Source organism: Gigantopelta aegis, chromosome 2 (genome assembly GCF_016097555.1).
Source record: "Gigantopelta aegis isolate Gae_Host chromosome 2, Gae_host_genome, whole genome shotgun sequence".
Taxonomy (NCBI): Eukaryota; Metazoa; Mollusca; class Gastropoda; order Neomphalida; family Peltospiridae; genus Gigantopelta; species Gigantopelta aegis.
The window spans coordinates 43560575-43578579 of NC_054700.1; the positions used below are offsets into that span (position 1 = coordinate 43560575).

The 18005-nt window shown below is 33.7% G+C and overlaps 1 protein-coding gene across 2 annotated transcripts in view; it reads right to left on the reverse strand.

The window, feature by feature from the left end:
* Nucleotides 1-484: 484 nt before the first annotated feature.
* The window catches only part of LOC121386026, a 54717-nt gene continuing 37196 nt past the window's right edge, over nucleotides 485-18005 (reverse strand). The window contains exons 15-17 of one of the 2 annotated variants that reach the window (XM_041516826.1): nucleotides 7109-7221; nucleotides 3032-3060; nucleotides 485-2517 (exon numbers count right to left, since the gene is read on the reverse strand). In XM_041516826.1, the coding sequence (XP_041372760.1) occupies nucleotides 2498-2517; nucleotides 3032-3060; nucleotides 7109-7221 (162 nt within the window). In that variant the 3' untranslated portion in view covers nucleotides 485-2497. Of the gene's footprint in view, nucleotides 2518-3031; nucleotides 3061-7108; nucleotides 7239-18005 lie in introns of those variants that run through there. The other variant, XM_041516838.1, reaches the window with a different exon arrangement.

Here is an 18005-nt window from a genome sequence, read left to right on the forward strand (position 1 = left end):
AAAACGTGCATTCTCAAAGCTGCAAGTGTCATATTTAACTATTTTTAGACACATTTGTGATAAATATATCATGCTTGCATAATTAAATAAATAATATTAACATTGTAATGAGTTGCCACTACAAATAAACAGTGGTTTCCTCAAGAATCGTTGGCAAAAATATTAGTTAGACAGAAAATACTGTGTTCATAATATGATCGTCAATATGGATGTGCAAATCAAATTCACACTGTTAGGTCACATGTAACTTGTTGGTCATTCTTATCCTATTTTGCAATTATAATATATTAAATTCATAAAACATGTACTGTAGTAAATGAACTTATGTGGATGTAATTCAAGGTATAACTTTTATATTTGACAAGAAAAAATGAATAAATATTTTTAGTTAATATGTTTTTCGTCTGTTTTGGCATGAGGTACATATGTCCTTTCACTATTTCTGTTGACATTAATAAAACTTGTTAAATCGAAAATTGGGGGGGGGGGGGGGGGGGGGGGGGGGAATAACCAGATAAATGCTTGTGTCATGTTACATGCACAATGATTATTCTAAAATGGATTATATCCCGTACGTATGAAGTTACAATTGTTTCAAACATAAATTAATTTTTTTTTGTCCCTTTGATATCTTGTGGGCAACTTGATGAGTTTTGTTGTAAAAACACTTTTCAGTTGTTTGTATTGTTTATTACCACAGCTTGGGTGAATGATACACACCAAATTTTCATTTTGTTTAGCAATTTAAAGGGAACTGTAAATTTAAATCCCCAATTAACATCATTTGCAAACAATATATGCAATGAAAAAAAAAAAAAAAAAAAAAATTCATTGTAAAAGCCAGCTACTCTAAAATGCCAAATTCCAGATTGATCCTACATTGAAATATCAGAACCTAATGTGAAATATCAGATCCTAATGTGAAATATCAGATTCTAATGTGAAATATCAGATCCTAATGTGAAATATCAGATTCTACTTTGAAATCCTAATCTTTAGTACCATGGAACCAGCTCTGTAAGTCTTATACATACAAGCTATGAAATTATAGTTACAGAGTTATACAAATTCTGGAGTCGTGGAATTTTGATTTGAGTTGTGATAAATTATTCACAATGAAACCTGGTTGGTAATTTGTTTTTCTCATTTACAACAACATGAAGAGATGTGCATTCATGTTAAAATAATGTAATTTATTAACTTACATTGGTGATCCATGAAAAATCCTTGAAAATTCTAGAAAAAAAGGGCATCAGAAATGTCTTTAAAAATTCACTGCATATGCCTGATAAGAAAGTGCATGAATCTTGTAGTTATAATTAGTTTTAAATATATTAATTCTGTGAGAAATAAAAACTGATCCAAATTATGATTAGTTGAAAAAAACTGGCATAATTATCTCATTGTGGCTTACATGTACATGTACGTACACATATTTCTGTCGATATATCACATCATGAAAATATCTGTTTCATAATTATAATTAAACCACCCAAATATAACACTACTTGCAGTCATTATAGGAGTGAAGTATTGCAGAAATTTGCTTGAATGAACATGTTATCCATCTGAAAATATATAAAACTAAAATGATGTGATTCTTTAAAAAAAATACCCGTAATAATAATAAAAGGGAGGTAGGGTATGTTGCATGCCACTGTAAAGAGGTTGGGGAGGTAAAGTTGGTGGGATGCAATTGGCAATGCTGTGGAGATTGCTGCGGAGTGTTTTCTCAGCAGCAAATTGTTTGCCAGGAACTAGCTATATTAAAAAAATTTTATAAGCCATGTTTTTTGGTTGTTTGCTGATTTGTTTTCAGATTAGTAGGATAGAGGTTAAAGTTACTAATTACTAAAAAATACTTTAAATCTATACTTGTATACTTTAAATGCAAAAAAAATATATCATACATTTGATTTTATATGAAACATGATTGCTCATTACAAATGGAATTCAGATTACACATCTGGCAGTGACCTTTTTTTTAAGAAGGGGTTCAGTTGAAGTCATTTATAATAAACAGAATACTTTAGTTAAATAGCTATTAATTATACTTGTCTACTTGAATATTAAATTTTAAAAAGTATCATAGATTTGATTTTATATGAAACATCATGATTGCTTATTATAAATGGAATTCAGATTACTCATTTTGCAGTGACATTTTTATTTATTATTATTATTTTATTATTTTTTCAGTCGAAATTAAAAATATGCCTTGTGTTTAAAAACTAGGGTCTGTCACTTTAGGCACAAAATGAATGAATTCTTGCAGCAATGAATTGAGAAAAGATGACCTGTCTACACAACAATGGTCAGTCTCCATTATAAATGCACCAGCTGCGCTCATCCCTGGTTCACACCTGCTAACCAGTGTTAGACACCACATACCCACAGTTTACACTGTTCTGAGGTGCCGTTAAACAAACATTCCTTTCTTTTCCTCATCTGCTGTTACATTCACACTTGAAGAACCACAACTATCTGCTTGGAACCGCTATCTGTTGGTGTCTCGAGCTGAAAATTAAGATTTCTTTTTTTTTTTTACCTTCAGTAAACATTATTGAAATCATACAAAAACTGTCTCATCCAAAATCTATCCCCCCCAACCCCCCAAAAATCATAACTGTTTGGGAACTGGAAATGATTTAACATGTACGTTCAGAGCAAGCTATTGTAGTAGTGTATGCCTGTCTTGGGTGCAGGAAGTTAAAAAAAAGGACATGCACACATGCGTACAAGATGGGGGGATGGGGGGGGGGGGAGAAAGAGTCCTGGAGAAAATCCTCAAATTCGGGGGGAAACAATAGAGAAATTTGGACAAAATTAGCTGGCCTGAACACTTTTCACCATGTATTTCCATCATTTTACTCACATGTAAAAATGTGTGGCAATTCATTTACAGCCACACTATTTCACCCATACCACCAACTGGCTGCAATAGCGGTGTGATCCACAAATGGTCCGTGCTTTATATATTTCATACAATATGAGTAAACGTAATAATATTTTTATCAAAAACATATCGAACCTGCTTGGTCCATAGCAGCAACGTCAATACTGAAAAGAAAAGATGACACTTAAAAATAAATCCGATTCTTACGGTAATAAAGGCCTAAAAAAAAAAAAATCTGAATAAGTTTATTTGAAAATCATTATAGAACAACCCTGACAACTGACTATGGCATTCAGCAATACTGTGAACTTTTCAATTATATGTCACTTTTCTTAATTAATTATTGGGGCAGGATTTAGCTCAGTCGATTGAGTGCTTGATTGAGATGCTTGCGTCACAGGATCAAACCACCTCGGTAGATCCATTCAGCTGACTGGTTTTTTTCTCATTCCAACCAGTGCACCACAACTGGACAAAGACCGTGGTATGTGCTTTCCTGTCTGTGCTTTCCAACCAGTGCACCGCTGTAGGGTCCGCTAGTGTTCACCTGTCCACTAGTGTAACAACGAACACTAGCGGTTGCAATGTTGACCGCTAGTGTAACAATATGAACACTAACGGTCGACAATGCAACCGTTAGTGTTCACAACGTTAACACTAACGGTTGCAATGTTGACCACTAGTGTAACAACGTGAACATTAACGGTTAACTATGTACAATGTCGACCGTTAGTGTTCACATAACTGGTTTTGATGTTGGACATTATTTTGATTTAGTCAATTTATATCAATGAAATGAGAAAGAAACATCACATCGTATTCAATATCGTACTGCAACAAATAATAAAAAAAAAAAATTCATTATCAAAACCTAATGTTGTACAAGAGAGAATTTAAGGGTGTTTTAGTCAATAGCCGATGATAAGATAAAAATCAATGTGCTCTAGTGGCGTCATTAAATAAAACAAACTTTACTTTTTCAAGGGTGTTTAATAGTAGTCCTCTACCAGCCTAACCGGAGGGGACTATAGGTTTTGTCTCCAACATCTGTCAGTCTGTCCGTCAGCCTTTTCCTAGACTTTTCTTTGCAATGCGTCAAGATATTGAGCTGGAAGTTTGTATATATCATGTGGAGTTACAGACACAGTTTGAGTTTCATGACAGAATTATGGTCCTTGAAGATACAAGATATTAGAATATTAGAATATTTGTGAAAAGGACACCCCAGCGTACTGTTTTTCCAGAGGCTGTTATGTGTCAAACATATAAGGCAAATCCCCAAAAATTCTGTACGAAAGTAATAATATAGACACAGTGCACCGGACTATAACAGCCTTGACATTTAAAGATGGCATGGTAACACTGTTTTAATTTATTCACATACTATATGAATTTTAGTTCTAACAAATGCGCATATTCTTTTGTATATCTGCAACTGGCAAGTGGTATGCGCTGTCCTATCTATGGGAAAACACATGTAACAGACCCTTGGTACTATTAAAAAACGAATAGACTATATTATGGTGGCAATGGTTTCTTCTAATGTCGCAAAAATATGCTATATTTGACACCTATTAGCTGCTGAATAAACAGCAACAAAACTCTTTGGATTCAGATAATATTAAAATATACCTGAGTAAATAAGTACATTTCAGAAATTTACAGGTATTATTTAAGAATTGAATGGTATATTGTTGATGTTATGTGGGTAAAACGGTTTTGATGTTCATCAGCGTATGAACTTCAAAAACATAACATTCAATTTTAATAATTCAACATACATTAATATTTCAGCAATACAACAATATTTTGAACACTATTCCACAATTATTTGCAATAATACTCTAATATTGGGGATACCCTTATGTATTTCATTGTTTATGATCATGGAGGTATGGATGTCATTTGTTTTTTACATCACGTAATGGCAATGTGTTCAAACCAAACATTTGTAACAAATAGTAATTTCAAAATGAAGCTCCGTTTTGTTTAATAATGTATTATTTTTTTTTGCAAAATAATTTACTTGTAGTTGTTTGTTTTTTAATTTATGTACCATGAACATTATTCTTTCTTTTGGAAAAAAAAACAACAACAAAAAAACAATTTGCTGGAGTGTCGTTTAAAGCATTCCTTTCCTTTTAATTCCAAGTAGGATAGGCTACATCTGAAACAATCGACATCAAAGTGTTCCAGTACCACACATCAAAGACATCAGAAGAAATCAATGCCGCCAATATAGCTTGGATTTTTTTAGGGATGGGGAATAGCGGCAATAAAAAAACATAGGGGTTGGGGAGTGGGTACTACCCCAAATGGCTACACCTGGGGCATGTGAACTAATTAATTAATATTTGCATTAAAGACGATCCCAGTACAAGATATACATTACAACGTGTCAACAAATTCTTCAGTGCTATAGTAAATGAAACTGAAACCCCAAGAATATATATATCCAGTTCAACATTACCTAGTGTTCCAACACCTATTAGCTTGCAGAGGAAGCGGTGTAGTTTTATGTTTACGGGAAATTATTAGAAACACACGATGGAACAGAGCATGGCTGTTTCTTAGAGAAGAACAAAACAGATGGTTCAGTATTGAAAATATTTGTTGGTCTCGTCGACAGTATTAACTTGAAACCTGTCGCTGTAATGATTATGCTAATAAAGGTGTAAAATTTTTTTTAGTTAATTCATTTTATAAATTAATATAAATATATCAAACCTGATGATGATTATGAAACCGTCTCTGGGATGGTTTGAAATCTGTACTAGTTACCATCTTTGAACACGGTCATCTAACCACTAAGCTATCAAGATGGCTCTTGCAATATGGTTGGGTTCGAACCAAGTACCTATCAGCTATGAACATGATGATCTACCCACTAAGCTACTTAGATAGAGCTGGTGATTAAGACACCAACATAGCCTCTGGTTGGGTTCGAACTCAGTACCTATCAGCTATGAACATGATGATCTACCCACTAAGCTACTTAGATAGAGCTGGTGATTAAGACACCAACATAGCCTCTGGTTTGGTTCGAACACAGTACCTATCAGTTATGAACATGATGATCAACCCACTAAGTTATTTAAATGGCGCTGGTAATTAAAACACCCTCTTCCGCCCTGGATACACCCTCCGACTTTGGGACTCGTCCTTTGAAGATAGAGTCTGTACCCATGGGGGGCATGCTTGAACCTTTGGTGGACATAAGCATGGTAAAATATTGTCCTGTCCTGTCCTAAAACACCCAGACAGCCTATCGCTGGGTACGAACCAAGTATCTACTGGTTTTGAATCCAGTTATCTATCCAATACACGGACAAGAATATTCAATAATTAAATTAATTAATTGCTGTTCTAATCGTTGGCGTTGTTACACTAACGGTCGATGTAGTAAAATTAGTTGACTGTGTTGACTGTTACTGTAACATTTTAAATTATTACACTAGCGGTCAACATTGCAACCGCTAGTGTTCATTGTTACACTAGTGGACAGGTGAACACTAGCGGACCCTACACACCACTTATGTTTTACAATAACTAGTAGCTGCATTTCATGCATGCGTTTTAGTCTATTTTAAAAGGTATTTCAACGTCGCATCCCGGTACCGGCTCCCACCCAGAGCGAGTTTTAACAACTCAGTGGGTAAGACCACTACACCCACTTCTCTTTCACTAACAACTAACAACTGACCCACTGTCCTGGACAGACAGCCCAGATAGCTGAGGTGTGTGCCCAGGAAAGCGTGCTTGAACCTAAATTGGATATAAGCACGGAAATAAGTTGAAATGAAATGACAGGAGCTGACATCATTGACCTTCCAAGCTAATGCACCAGATGCAAAAAAAAAGAAACAAAATGTCTGCTCCCAGTTAGCAGGCATAACCATGGGTTTTTTTCTCTCAATTAATTCTAAAATTACTTGTTTTTCATTTCTTAAACTATCAGTATGTGTCTGTAGTCTGGGTGTGCATCTTTCCAACACTGCCCCTTTAAAAAAATGCATAAAATCAGTTTATCTTTGTTCACATCACATGGGTTCCCTTTTTAAAAATTGCACTCCTCTTACACTTATCCACATAAAGTTATAGCAATCAGTATTTGCCAGTTATTCTTTGAATTCATAGTAATCTAAATTCTGAAAATTAACAGTGAAAGAAAACTGGGTTAAAACCCAAACAGGTTGTGAGGACTCTACTTACACTTTGTGGAGTGGTTTGATGACGACGTCACTGATCTGTTGGCTTAATGCTGGCCAATCTTCATGTACTTTTTCGTAATACTGGACAGTAGCCGGTGGGCCAGATGACAGGTCCTTCAAGTAAAAGAGAACTGAGACCAGTTGAATATTAGTATACATTTGCTTGACATATTAAATGTACTTCATTCCATGTAGAGGCAGGATTTTGCTCGGTCAGTAAAGATGTAGACTGAGGTGCTTGGGATCAAACCCCCTTGGTGGAGTGCTCACCTGAGCTCCTTGAGTCACAGGATTAAACCATCTCGGTGAACCTATTCTCGGATTGGGTGCCCCCCCCCCTCCAACCCGTCTCATCCAGTGCCCCATGACTGGTATATCAAAGGCTATGGTATGTGCTGTCCTGTCTGTAGGAAAGTTGATATAAAAGATCCCTTGTTGCAAATTAAAAAAGGCAGCAGGTTTCCTATGAAGACTACATGTCAGAATTACCAAATGTACAATTCGTTTGCAGATAACGATGGCAACGTTCTGATTATAGATGTTACAATTAAAGACTTTCGGTTTACTCTTGTAAACTTATATGGACCTAACACAGATGAACCTTATTTTCATTCTATCATTACAGATAAAATTAAAACTTTTGGGAATAAGTATTACATAATTGTTGGAGATTTCAATCTTATTTTACAAAATTCACTTGACGCCTCTAACTATCAAACTATAAACAACCCTTGGGCCAGAGAACAAGTTTTACAAATGATGGGTGAGCTAGATCTAATTGATATATGGCGAGATCATAATCCACAAGTTCAGCAATATACATGGAGAAGAAAAAATCCTATTAAGCAAGTCAGACTTGATTTTTTTCTGATCTCACAAAATTTATATTCTATTACTAGTGACTCAAATATAATTTCTGGTTATAGATCAGACCACTCTTTGATAAGCTTAAACTCAACTTGATAAACCAACAAAAACCAAATACATATTGGAAATTTAACAACTCCCTTTTGGGTGATGAGGAATATGTTAAAGCTGTAAAAGAAATAATTTTTAAGGTTGTCCAACAATACTCTGCTAAAGGTTTTGATCCAATATCACCAGAAGATATATATCATGAAATAAACTTTACGTTAATGATCAGCTTTTTATGGATACTCTTCTTATGGAGATCCTGGGTAAAATAATTTTGTATGCCTCATTTAAGAATAAAGAAAGCAAGAAACTAGCAGAAATTTTAAATAGGGAAATAAATGACTTAGAAAATAACATAGACAATATTGATTTTGATTGCTTAGAAGCAAAGAAACTGGAACTAGAAAATATAAGAAGAAAAAAGATGGAAGGCATTCCTATTCACTCTAGAGCTAAACGGATTGATGAGGGAGAAAACAAAACTAAATAGTCCTGGTTCTGATTGATTTACGTACAAGTTTTACAAATTTTTCTGGAAAGATATTGGAATTTATGTATTAAGATCAATAAACGAAGGCTTTAAAAAAGGAGAACTTTCTGTTGCCCAAAAGCAAGGAATTATAACATGTTTCCCTAAAGGTGACAAGCCCAAACAATTTTTGAAAAACTGGCACCCGATCTCACTTTTAAATTGCTCCTTAAAACTGTTGTCATTGGTAATTGCCGAAAGACTGAAAAAGGTCCTTCCAAAACTTATTAATGATCAAACTGGTTTTATGGCAAACCGATATATTGGTGACAACATCTGTTTATTATATGACTCTATAGTGAGTGCTGAAACATTAACTATTCCTGGGATGTTATTTTTGATAGACTTTGAAAATGCCTTTGACTCTGTATCTTGGTCCTTCATTGATAATACCCTTTCATTTTTTGGTTTTGGTAATGACATAAGAAGATGGGTTCAAATATTCCATAAAAATATTAAATCTTGTTTAATAATTAATGGCACTTTATTGCGGTCGAGGTTGTAAACAAGGCAACCCTATTTCTCCCTATATATTTTTATTATGCACAGAATTTTAGCTCTTATGGTTAAAAACAATCCAAATATCAAAGTCTTTCCATCAATAATGAACATCTCCTTGTGACACAATATGCAGATGACACTGTGTTCATTCTTGATGGGAGTAAAAAATCTTTTGAAAATACAGTTACAGTATTGAACGCATTTGCTGATACATGTATGTCTGGATTAAATATTAACTTTGACAAATGTCAAGTGATTTGGATTGGAAGTAAGAAAAATAGTAAAGACATATATCTACCACACTTAAAACTAGAATGGAACCCCAAAATATTCAAAATTCTTGAATTACATTCACAATAATTGAGTCATATTAAGTTAAAAAATAAACTGTTCGAAATCAAACAAATTATTAATAGATGGATGAAACATATTATTACACCTCTCGGCAAAATTGCAATTATTAAATCTTTAGTTATTTCTAAACTTAATTACTTGTTCTTGACCCTTCCAAATCCACCTAGAGACTTTCTTGAAGAATTCAACAATATTCTATTTAGATTCCTCTGGAATACGAAACCTTATAGAATCAAAAGAACAATAGCTTGTCGTCCTGTTAGTGAAGGTGGTCTCGGTATGATAGATATATATGCGTATGTAAAAGCCCTTAAACTTATATGGATGAGAAAGATTATGGATGTAACAAAGTATTATAAATGGAAGAACCTACTTTTATCAACTTTAACAAAATAGCTTGTTTTGAAAATTCCTATCCAAAAGTCTTGGCAGGCAAAGTAAATAATATATTTTGGAAAGATTGCTTGAATGCCTACAATGCTTTTGCACATAACATTTTGCCATCAACTTTCGATGAATTTTTGACAGAACCAATATTTTATAACTCTAATATTTGTATTGTTAAAAAGCCTTTTTATAACTCAAATTGGCATCAAAAAGGTATTTCTCAGGTTAAAGATGTTTTTAACACACGTGGTAAAATTCATTCATTGTTAGAAATTCAAGATAACTTCGATACTGAACTGTCCTTTATAACTTATTATGGCATTGTTCAAGCAATTAAAAAATACCTTAGACGACTAAAGACTGTTCAACTTGAGTCATTCTCCTTTCTGAATGATACCATTGTTATGAGAAAACTATTTTCAGTAAAAAAAGGCTCTCAAACCTATTACTATATTTTAATAACTGCAGTTAACAAAATAAGGACAGAAGCAAAATGGGAAGAACTCTTTAATTCTGAAATCAGTTTGGCAACAATATATTCCAAACCTTTTAAGACAACCCAAGATACTAAGTTAAGGTGGTTCCAATGCAGATTATTGCATAGAATTATTACAACTAAACATTTTTTACAAAAAAATAACAAAGCTGAAATTAATCTTTGTACAATTTGTAAAAGCACTCCAGAAACCATATTACATCTTTTTTGGGACTGCTTACTAGTCAAAACCTTTTTGAATTCTTTTTTACAATTCTTACTTGATAAATGTCCTCATATTCAATATCTATCTTTTGATGCTAAACTAATTCTACTAGGAGAAAATAATATTACAACAACTGAAGAATTTGTGATCGGTTTCTATTACTTGCCATATTCTTTATCTATAAATATAAAGTAACAGATATCTTACCAAATATTAAACATTTTAAACATATTCTGAAATCTAGATATCTAACAGAAAGTAGTATTTATCATAGTAAAAGTTTACACAACAAATTTCAAACTAAATGGGCTATGTATTATAATCTATTTAAGACATAGTCAGGCAAATACTGCTGAACAGCAGTTTGTAATTATTATTTACTTTGGTGTTATATACAGTCATAGTCAAATAATTCATATGTTTTATATAAGAATAATACTTCATTTGTGAAGTCTTATGATGTCTGCACTTCATGAATCACTTATGTGCGTGTCGTTGTGCGTATGCATAGTTATATGTGTATATTTGAAGTTTGTTTATCGGTGGAATGGGGGGTGGTTGGTGGGTTTATGTGGGGATGAGTGTATAAATAGATACAATATAATAGAACATATCTCACAGACCCCATTTTGTATAGTCAATTTTTGTTTAATTAATTTACATGTCTAGTCCAAAATTATAAACTATGAGAACTTGGGCTAAATAATATAAAATCTTTTTTCTATCTGTATCATTAATATTCACACATACATGTATAACTTCGTGATAATAACAATTGTAAATACTGAATGAAAATTTCAATCTGTTTACCTAAATGATGTTTAATTTTGTATTGTAACTGTCACTTCATCCCTGTGGTTGGGACAGATGACAAATGTAAACAGGGGTTCTGTCAATTAAAAAAAAAAAGAAAAAAAAAGAATTACCAAATATTTGACATTTAATTAATCTGGTAGGATGTACTCTAGTGGTGGCGTTGTGGTTAAGCCATCAGACATAAGGCTGGTAGGTATAGGGTTCGCAGCCCGGTACTGGCTCCCACCCTGAGCAAGTTCTTAAGGGCTCAATGGGTAGGTGTAAGGCCACTACACCCTCTTCTTTCTCACTAACTACTAACCAACTAACAACTAACCCACTGTCCTGGACAGACAGACCAGGTAGCTGAGCTGTGTGCCCAGGACAGCGTGCTTGAACCTTAATTGGATATAACCACGAAAATAAGTTAAACTGAAATGAAGTAGTGGTGTTTTCAAAACAAACTTTTTAGTCCATATAGACATGTTGGTATGTTAGTGAAATATGATCACGACAGTGCACTTACATCGTTATCAGTTGTTTATAGTTCTATACATAAAGTATGCTAATGCTAGAATCACTCTACCTCATCCAACATGCATTCTCCCAACACAATAATGATATAGCTATATTATGAGAAACTTGTTTTGTTTTCGGAAAAATTCATGTTACAAAAAATACTAGTGAATATGTTAGTTGAATAAAATTATGATCATAATTAATAGCAGATGTTAGACTAAATCAGTTTAAAAAAATTAAAGAATATTATTATGATTTTAAATAATTTCTTGTTACTTGTTATGATACACTGTGTTAATTGTATTTAACCCCTCCACCACGCCCAAACCATTTAGTAGCAGCAATCCCATATTTAACAAGCAAATAATAAAACAAATAAGAATCCCATTGACATATACACATAAACACCACCTACCCCACCCAATAGCGTAGCCAGCATGAGGCAGACGAGGCGCTTGCCTTGTCTGGAATTCCCCCAGATTTATTTTATTTTTCCCATTACACTGATATTTATTTTACAGGTCTGGATTTGCCTTGGCATTTTTTCCTCTCTGGCAACGCCCCAACCACCCACCCACCTACAAACTCGACAGATACGTGTACATATACATGTACAATGTACATTATATTATTTCAGTTAAAAAATGTAAAACTTGTGTAATAAAAGGAATTGATTAAAAAGAAGAATGGGTGGGATGTAGCTTATAAAGCAGTCACTCAGGCCTATACAGAAATTAAAAGGAAATAAGTTTGAATATGACCTATATTGCAAACAGTTTTTAAATGAAATCAGTTTAAATATGACATATATTGCAAAAAGAATACAAACGTTGCAAACAGCATTTAAAGGAAATAAGTTTGAATATGATCTAATTGCAACCAGCATTTAAGGAAATCACTTTGAATACGGTATGACCTATATTGCAAACAGTATTTAAATGAAATCAGTTTGAATATAACTTATATAATTGTAAAGGACATTTAAAGGAAGTCAGTCTGAATATAACTTACCAGTATATCGCAAACAGCATTTACAGGAAATCACTTTGAATATAATTTATATAATTGTAAACGACATTTAAAGGAAGTCAGTCTGAATATAACTTACTGGTATATCGCAAACAGCATTTACAGGAAATCACTTTGAATATAACTTATATAATTGTAAACGACATTTAAAGGAAGTCAGTCTGAATATAACTTACTGGTATATCGCAAACAGCATTTACAGGAAATCACTTTGAATATAACTTATATAATTGTAAACGGCATTTAAAGGAAGTCAGTCTGAATATAACTTACTGGTATATCGCAAACAGCATTTACAGGAAATCACTTTGAATATAACTTATATAATTGTAAACGGCATTTAAAGGAAGTCAGTCTGAATATAACCTACCGGTATATCGCAAACAGCATTTACAGGAAATCACTTTGAATATAACTTATATAATTGTAAACGGCATTTAAAGGAAGTCAGTCTGAATATAACCTACCGGTATATCGCAAACGGCATTTAAAGGAAGTCATTTGACAGGATATCGCACTTTGAAGGAAATCACTTTGAATATAACTTATATAATTGTAAAAGGTATTTAAAGGAAGTCAGTCTGAATATAACCTACTGGTATATCGCAAACAGCATTTACAGGAAATCAAAGGATGATGCATCAGAATAAAGAAAACAAAAGACGATGGTCTATTCTAAATGTTTAAATATTAAATATATATCTGAGTTTCAGCCTTAAATTATATCTGTCTTGCAAGCAATGCTAACATGTCAGGGATCAGCTAGCACAAACAACATCTACCATTGAAACTTAAAAAATCTTAAATCATGGCTTTTGATCTCACTGATTTATGCACAACAAGCTTTTTGTCTGTTCTGAGCACACTGAGGCAAGCCCAAATTAAGTACAAACATGATAACCTCAAATCATTTCACTTCAAAATCAATGGAATGTTAAGCTTAAAAGATTAAAATATCTTGAAATGCATTTCTGAATATATACAACTCTTTATTATTAATATTACTGCACTAAAAGATAACTATTTTTTTCTTTCTGCAACTTATTTTCGTGCTTATATCCAATTAAGGTTCAAGCACACTGTCCTGGGCACACATATCAGCTATCTGGGCTGTCTGTCCAGGACAGTTGGTTAGTGGTTATTGGAGAGAAGAGGGTGTATAGTGGCCTTATACCTACCCATTTAGCCCTTAAGAACTCGCTCTGAGGCTGGTGCTTAACTATTAAAAAAAATAATAATAAAAAATAAAAACAAAAAACAACAACAAAAGAAATCATCAACAATTAAACAAGCAAGGCAGATGAACTATAAACATCAGAATATTAGTCTCCATAAGGATGAGAGTGAAAACAACATCCAAAATTCTAAACACCAATAACAAAAACAAAACAAAACAAAACCCTCAAATGACCAAATAATCCCCATGCAACTACAATTAAATGACCAAGGTGGATACATTACAATGCATGCCAGAATATCCTTTAAAGTAATCTTTTGCTTCAAAGGATTTAGATGGACTCACAATTTTAGAATAGGCCTACATAAAGATCAGTTAGTTTATACAAGAAATGTGTAAATGTGCGAGTAACAGTCAATACTTCAGTGCTTTGTGATAACTAAACACTTAAACAATTACTTTTGATGTAAGTTTCAACATTAACAGTTGTTAATTAGTGGCATTTAAATAAATGTATAAAAATAAGACCACTACCTTATTTAATCAAATGTGCATTTGTCACAAATGTATTACTGAGCACACAAAACAAATACATCACCCTCATGCATACTAGTATTTAAAGGATCTGAAATATATCATATATGTATGCAGATTAGTACTGTAAACTGACTACTAATTAAAAATATATCTAGCATGTAAATTTAAATACATTTAAACCATATGCAAATATACCAGTAGGTAAGCCAAACTGAACTTACAGAATGCAAATTAAAACTATAGGATGCAAAAATTAAATCAAAGCTAGCCCAAATGCATTCTTTTATTGCATTGTTTGACATGCAATAGCTGAGGTACTTTTGTGCTGGGGTGTCATTAAACATTCATTCATTCATTCATTCATTCTTCTTACACTGCAATATATAACCCCTTCCCCACCCCCCTCCCACCCGAAACCCTTCAAATTAGCACACACCTAACCACATTTTCCACTCCCAAAATTGAAAAAGAAAAACCCACTCCCCCTCCCCCAAAAGTAAGTAGGCCTATATTTAAATGTAAATTAAAACCTGTTTTAATGCCTTTTATACAGGTATGATCTTGTTACCATTTAATAATTTGGCCAGAAGGGAACTATTTCCACAAAAGAATGTTCCTAGTTATTGCGCAAGGGGACATGGGGTTGTGAGGTGAAAAGCCCCTAAGGTGCATTAATCCCACTGGTACCATTCTGTGTTCATTTACAATCTGCTGGTCTCCTGTTTTGTTTATCATTGGTCTTACAAGCTTGCTCTTTTTAGGATCCTGTATAATTAACAGTCATTTCATATTGTTTGCCTCGTCTTATGCAAGCATAATATACATTTGTAGGTATGGAATTTAAGCTTTACCCATTCATGTACATAGACTTTGGAAGACTACAGGGAATTGGGGGGTGGGGGGTGGGGGCGTGTTCAGCTATACTAGTAGGTATAATTTACAGGGGTGGGATATGGGGGAAAATGCATTAATTTTAGAACTGAGGATGGTGCTTCTGATATCTATGAAATACCAGGGCTGTAACTAACAGGGATGTGTGTGTGTGTGTGTGTGTGCGTGTGAGTGTACGTGCGCGTGCATGTGTGTGTGTGTTATTGATATTAACATTTTAAGTATGTAACCGCCCTGAAATGGCTGCAAAATAGTATTTTAGAGCCTCTAGATTTCAAAATTTCCCCGGTCCCCCATGTGTTTTATGCCTTCCCTGCTCGTCCATTCCAAGAATTCATCTGCCCTCCTACACACAAAATCCTAGCTACAGCCCTGAGTACTAGTATTAAAATTTTGTGATACATTTTCTTAATAACCAAGCATAAAATACAAGTCAGTGTCACAACAATCAGCAGATAAAACTACATGCTTTTCTTTAAATTTTTACCTGGAGTGCGTTCTAAATCGAAACAATGAAAACTAACACTTTGTCCTGCTGGTAAGAAGTATAGTTTGGAAAAAGAACAAGAATTGTGCAACATTAAATATCATAAACTGATTTATTACCCATATGGTTACAAATATCTTGGTACATATCAAAGTGATACGTCCCACTGGAATGCCAAGTGGGACGTAACACTTTTGACATCACACGATGACGTCATCAATGGGCGTCTTAGCTCAGAACAGGAGAGATAATAAAACAGGTGGCGCGTCACTCGTCAGGGTCCAACAAACTCGGACAATAGCTGTATGTTTTTTCACTGCTTTGTTATACCACGATCATAACGGACCAAAACCTTATCAGCTCTGTACATGACGTTCCTATACAGCACGGTTCTGCACAGGACGGTCTATAGTATACGCTGCAGTGAACGGTTACCAGTCGTTACCAGTTGACGTTTGTCTACACGTGTACTGAGATAGGGGGGGGGGGGGACGACAGTAAAATCAGTAATAATAAAGAAAATATATGTATATATGTATATTGTGGATAATAGTATTAAAAAATATATATAGTGATGACGGCCCTGTACAAGACGTTCCTACACAGGGCGGTCTAGTATTTTATATACTAAGATATGGTGGTAAACACATTAACGGTAAAGGGAATAAATATATATTTTGTATATAAAGAAAATATATGTATATTTTGAATAATACTCGTGTGCGTATTAAAAAATATATATAGTGATGACGGCTCTGTACAGGACGTTCCTACACAGTACGGTTCTGCACAGGACGTTCTGTAGTATACACTGCAGTGAATGGTTACCAATTGTTACCAGTTGACGTTTGTCTACATGTGTACTGAGATATGAGGGTGGAAGTCAGTAATAATAAAGAAAATATATGTATATTGTGAATAATAATAAATAAAATATATATGTGCATGTATCGTCAACGTCCCTAACTGCGTTATGCTTCAAATTCCGTTCACTTTATTTTCTCGTGCACGGTTCGCGCAATCGATTTGTTGTCATCGGCATGTCGTTCATTTATGAGGTTTTTCTTCACAGTTCAGGAACATTTTTATAAACAATAAAGTTGAGAAAAGTAAGTATCTAAATACAAAACTTTACAAACCCGTAAAACCATTAATTTTACTAAGTCGTTTTTGTTTATTCCTTAAAATTACCGATATCGGATCCACATGACTCGTAGAAATTGACTTAAGATGGAGAAAGACGAATTAACTTTCGGTGCGTGTCACATGACCTCACACGTGCCAGATCAACGAGGCCAAAGAATTTAATTTTTATGATTTTTAGGCCCCCTGATGTTAGAATTTGTTTTCAATTATTATATTCAATCTGCAAAAGGTATGCTACATTTTTGTGCCTCTATTGTAGTGAATAGTATTCATAATACATTCATAACAGTTGTAAATAATTTTGAGTATATAAATTTTGTTAATTTAGAATCAATTCATTAAAAAAATTATATTTTACAAACTATGCGCAGGTATGGACGTAATGCCTATCAGTATTGACATCAAGTGTGAGCGATGTGTGTTGATAAAACGCGGACCGGACCAGAACGCTTGACAAATTGAATCTTTCCTTTAAAAAAATTTGAATAAATTAAGTGTTCGGCAACTGTGCATAATTAAAAAACATATATTTGTTCATGTAGTTGTCTTAAAAATGGAAAATGATGAACTGCACATGCGCATTACGATACTTTTTGCAAACGCATGCGCCTGAATGCAATTAGAAACGTCGCACTTTTTCCTATTTACTTTAGGGTGTTTCACTTTTGTTTACTAGAATGGATTTGTTTTACATCCAAATTGTTGATATTTTACGTTAAATGATTAAAATCTATTTTGTTTCACGTATCGTAGCTGAAAAATGTAGAATAATATTTCCGTAAATATCGTATTCGCGTTTTTGTTGTTAGGTGAACGCACTTTGGGACGTCGATGGTATAACGTGTGCGTGTGTAGTATTAAAAAAAAAATATATATATATATATAGTGATGACGGCTCTATACAGGACGTTCCTACACAGGGCGGTCTAG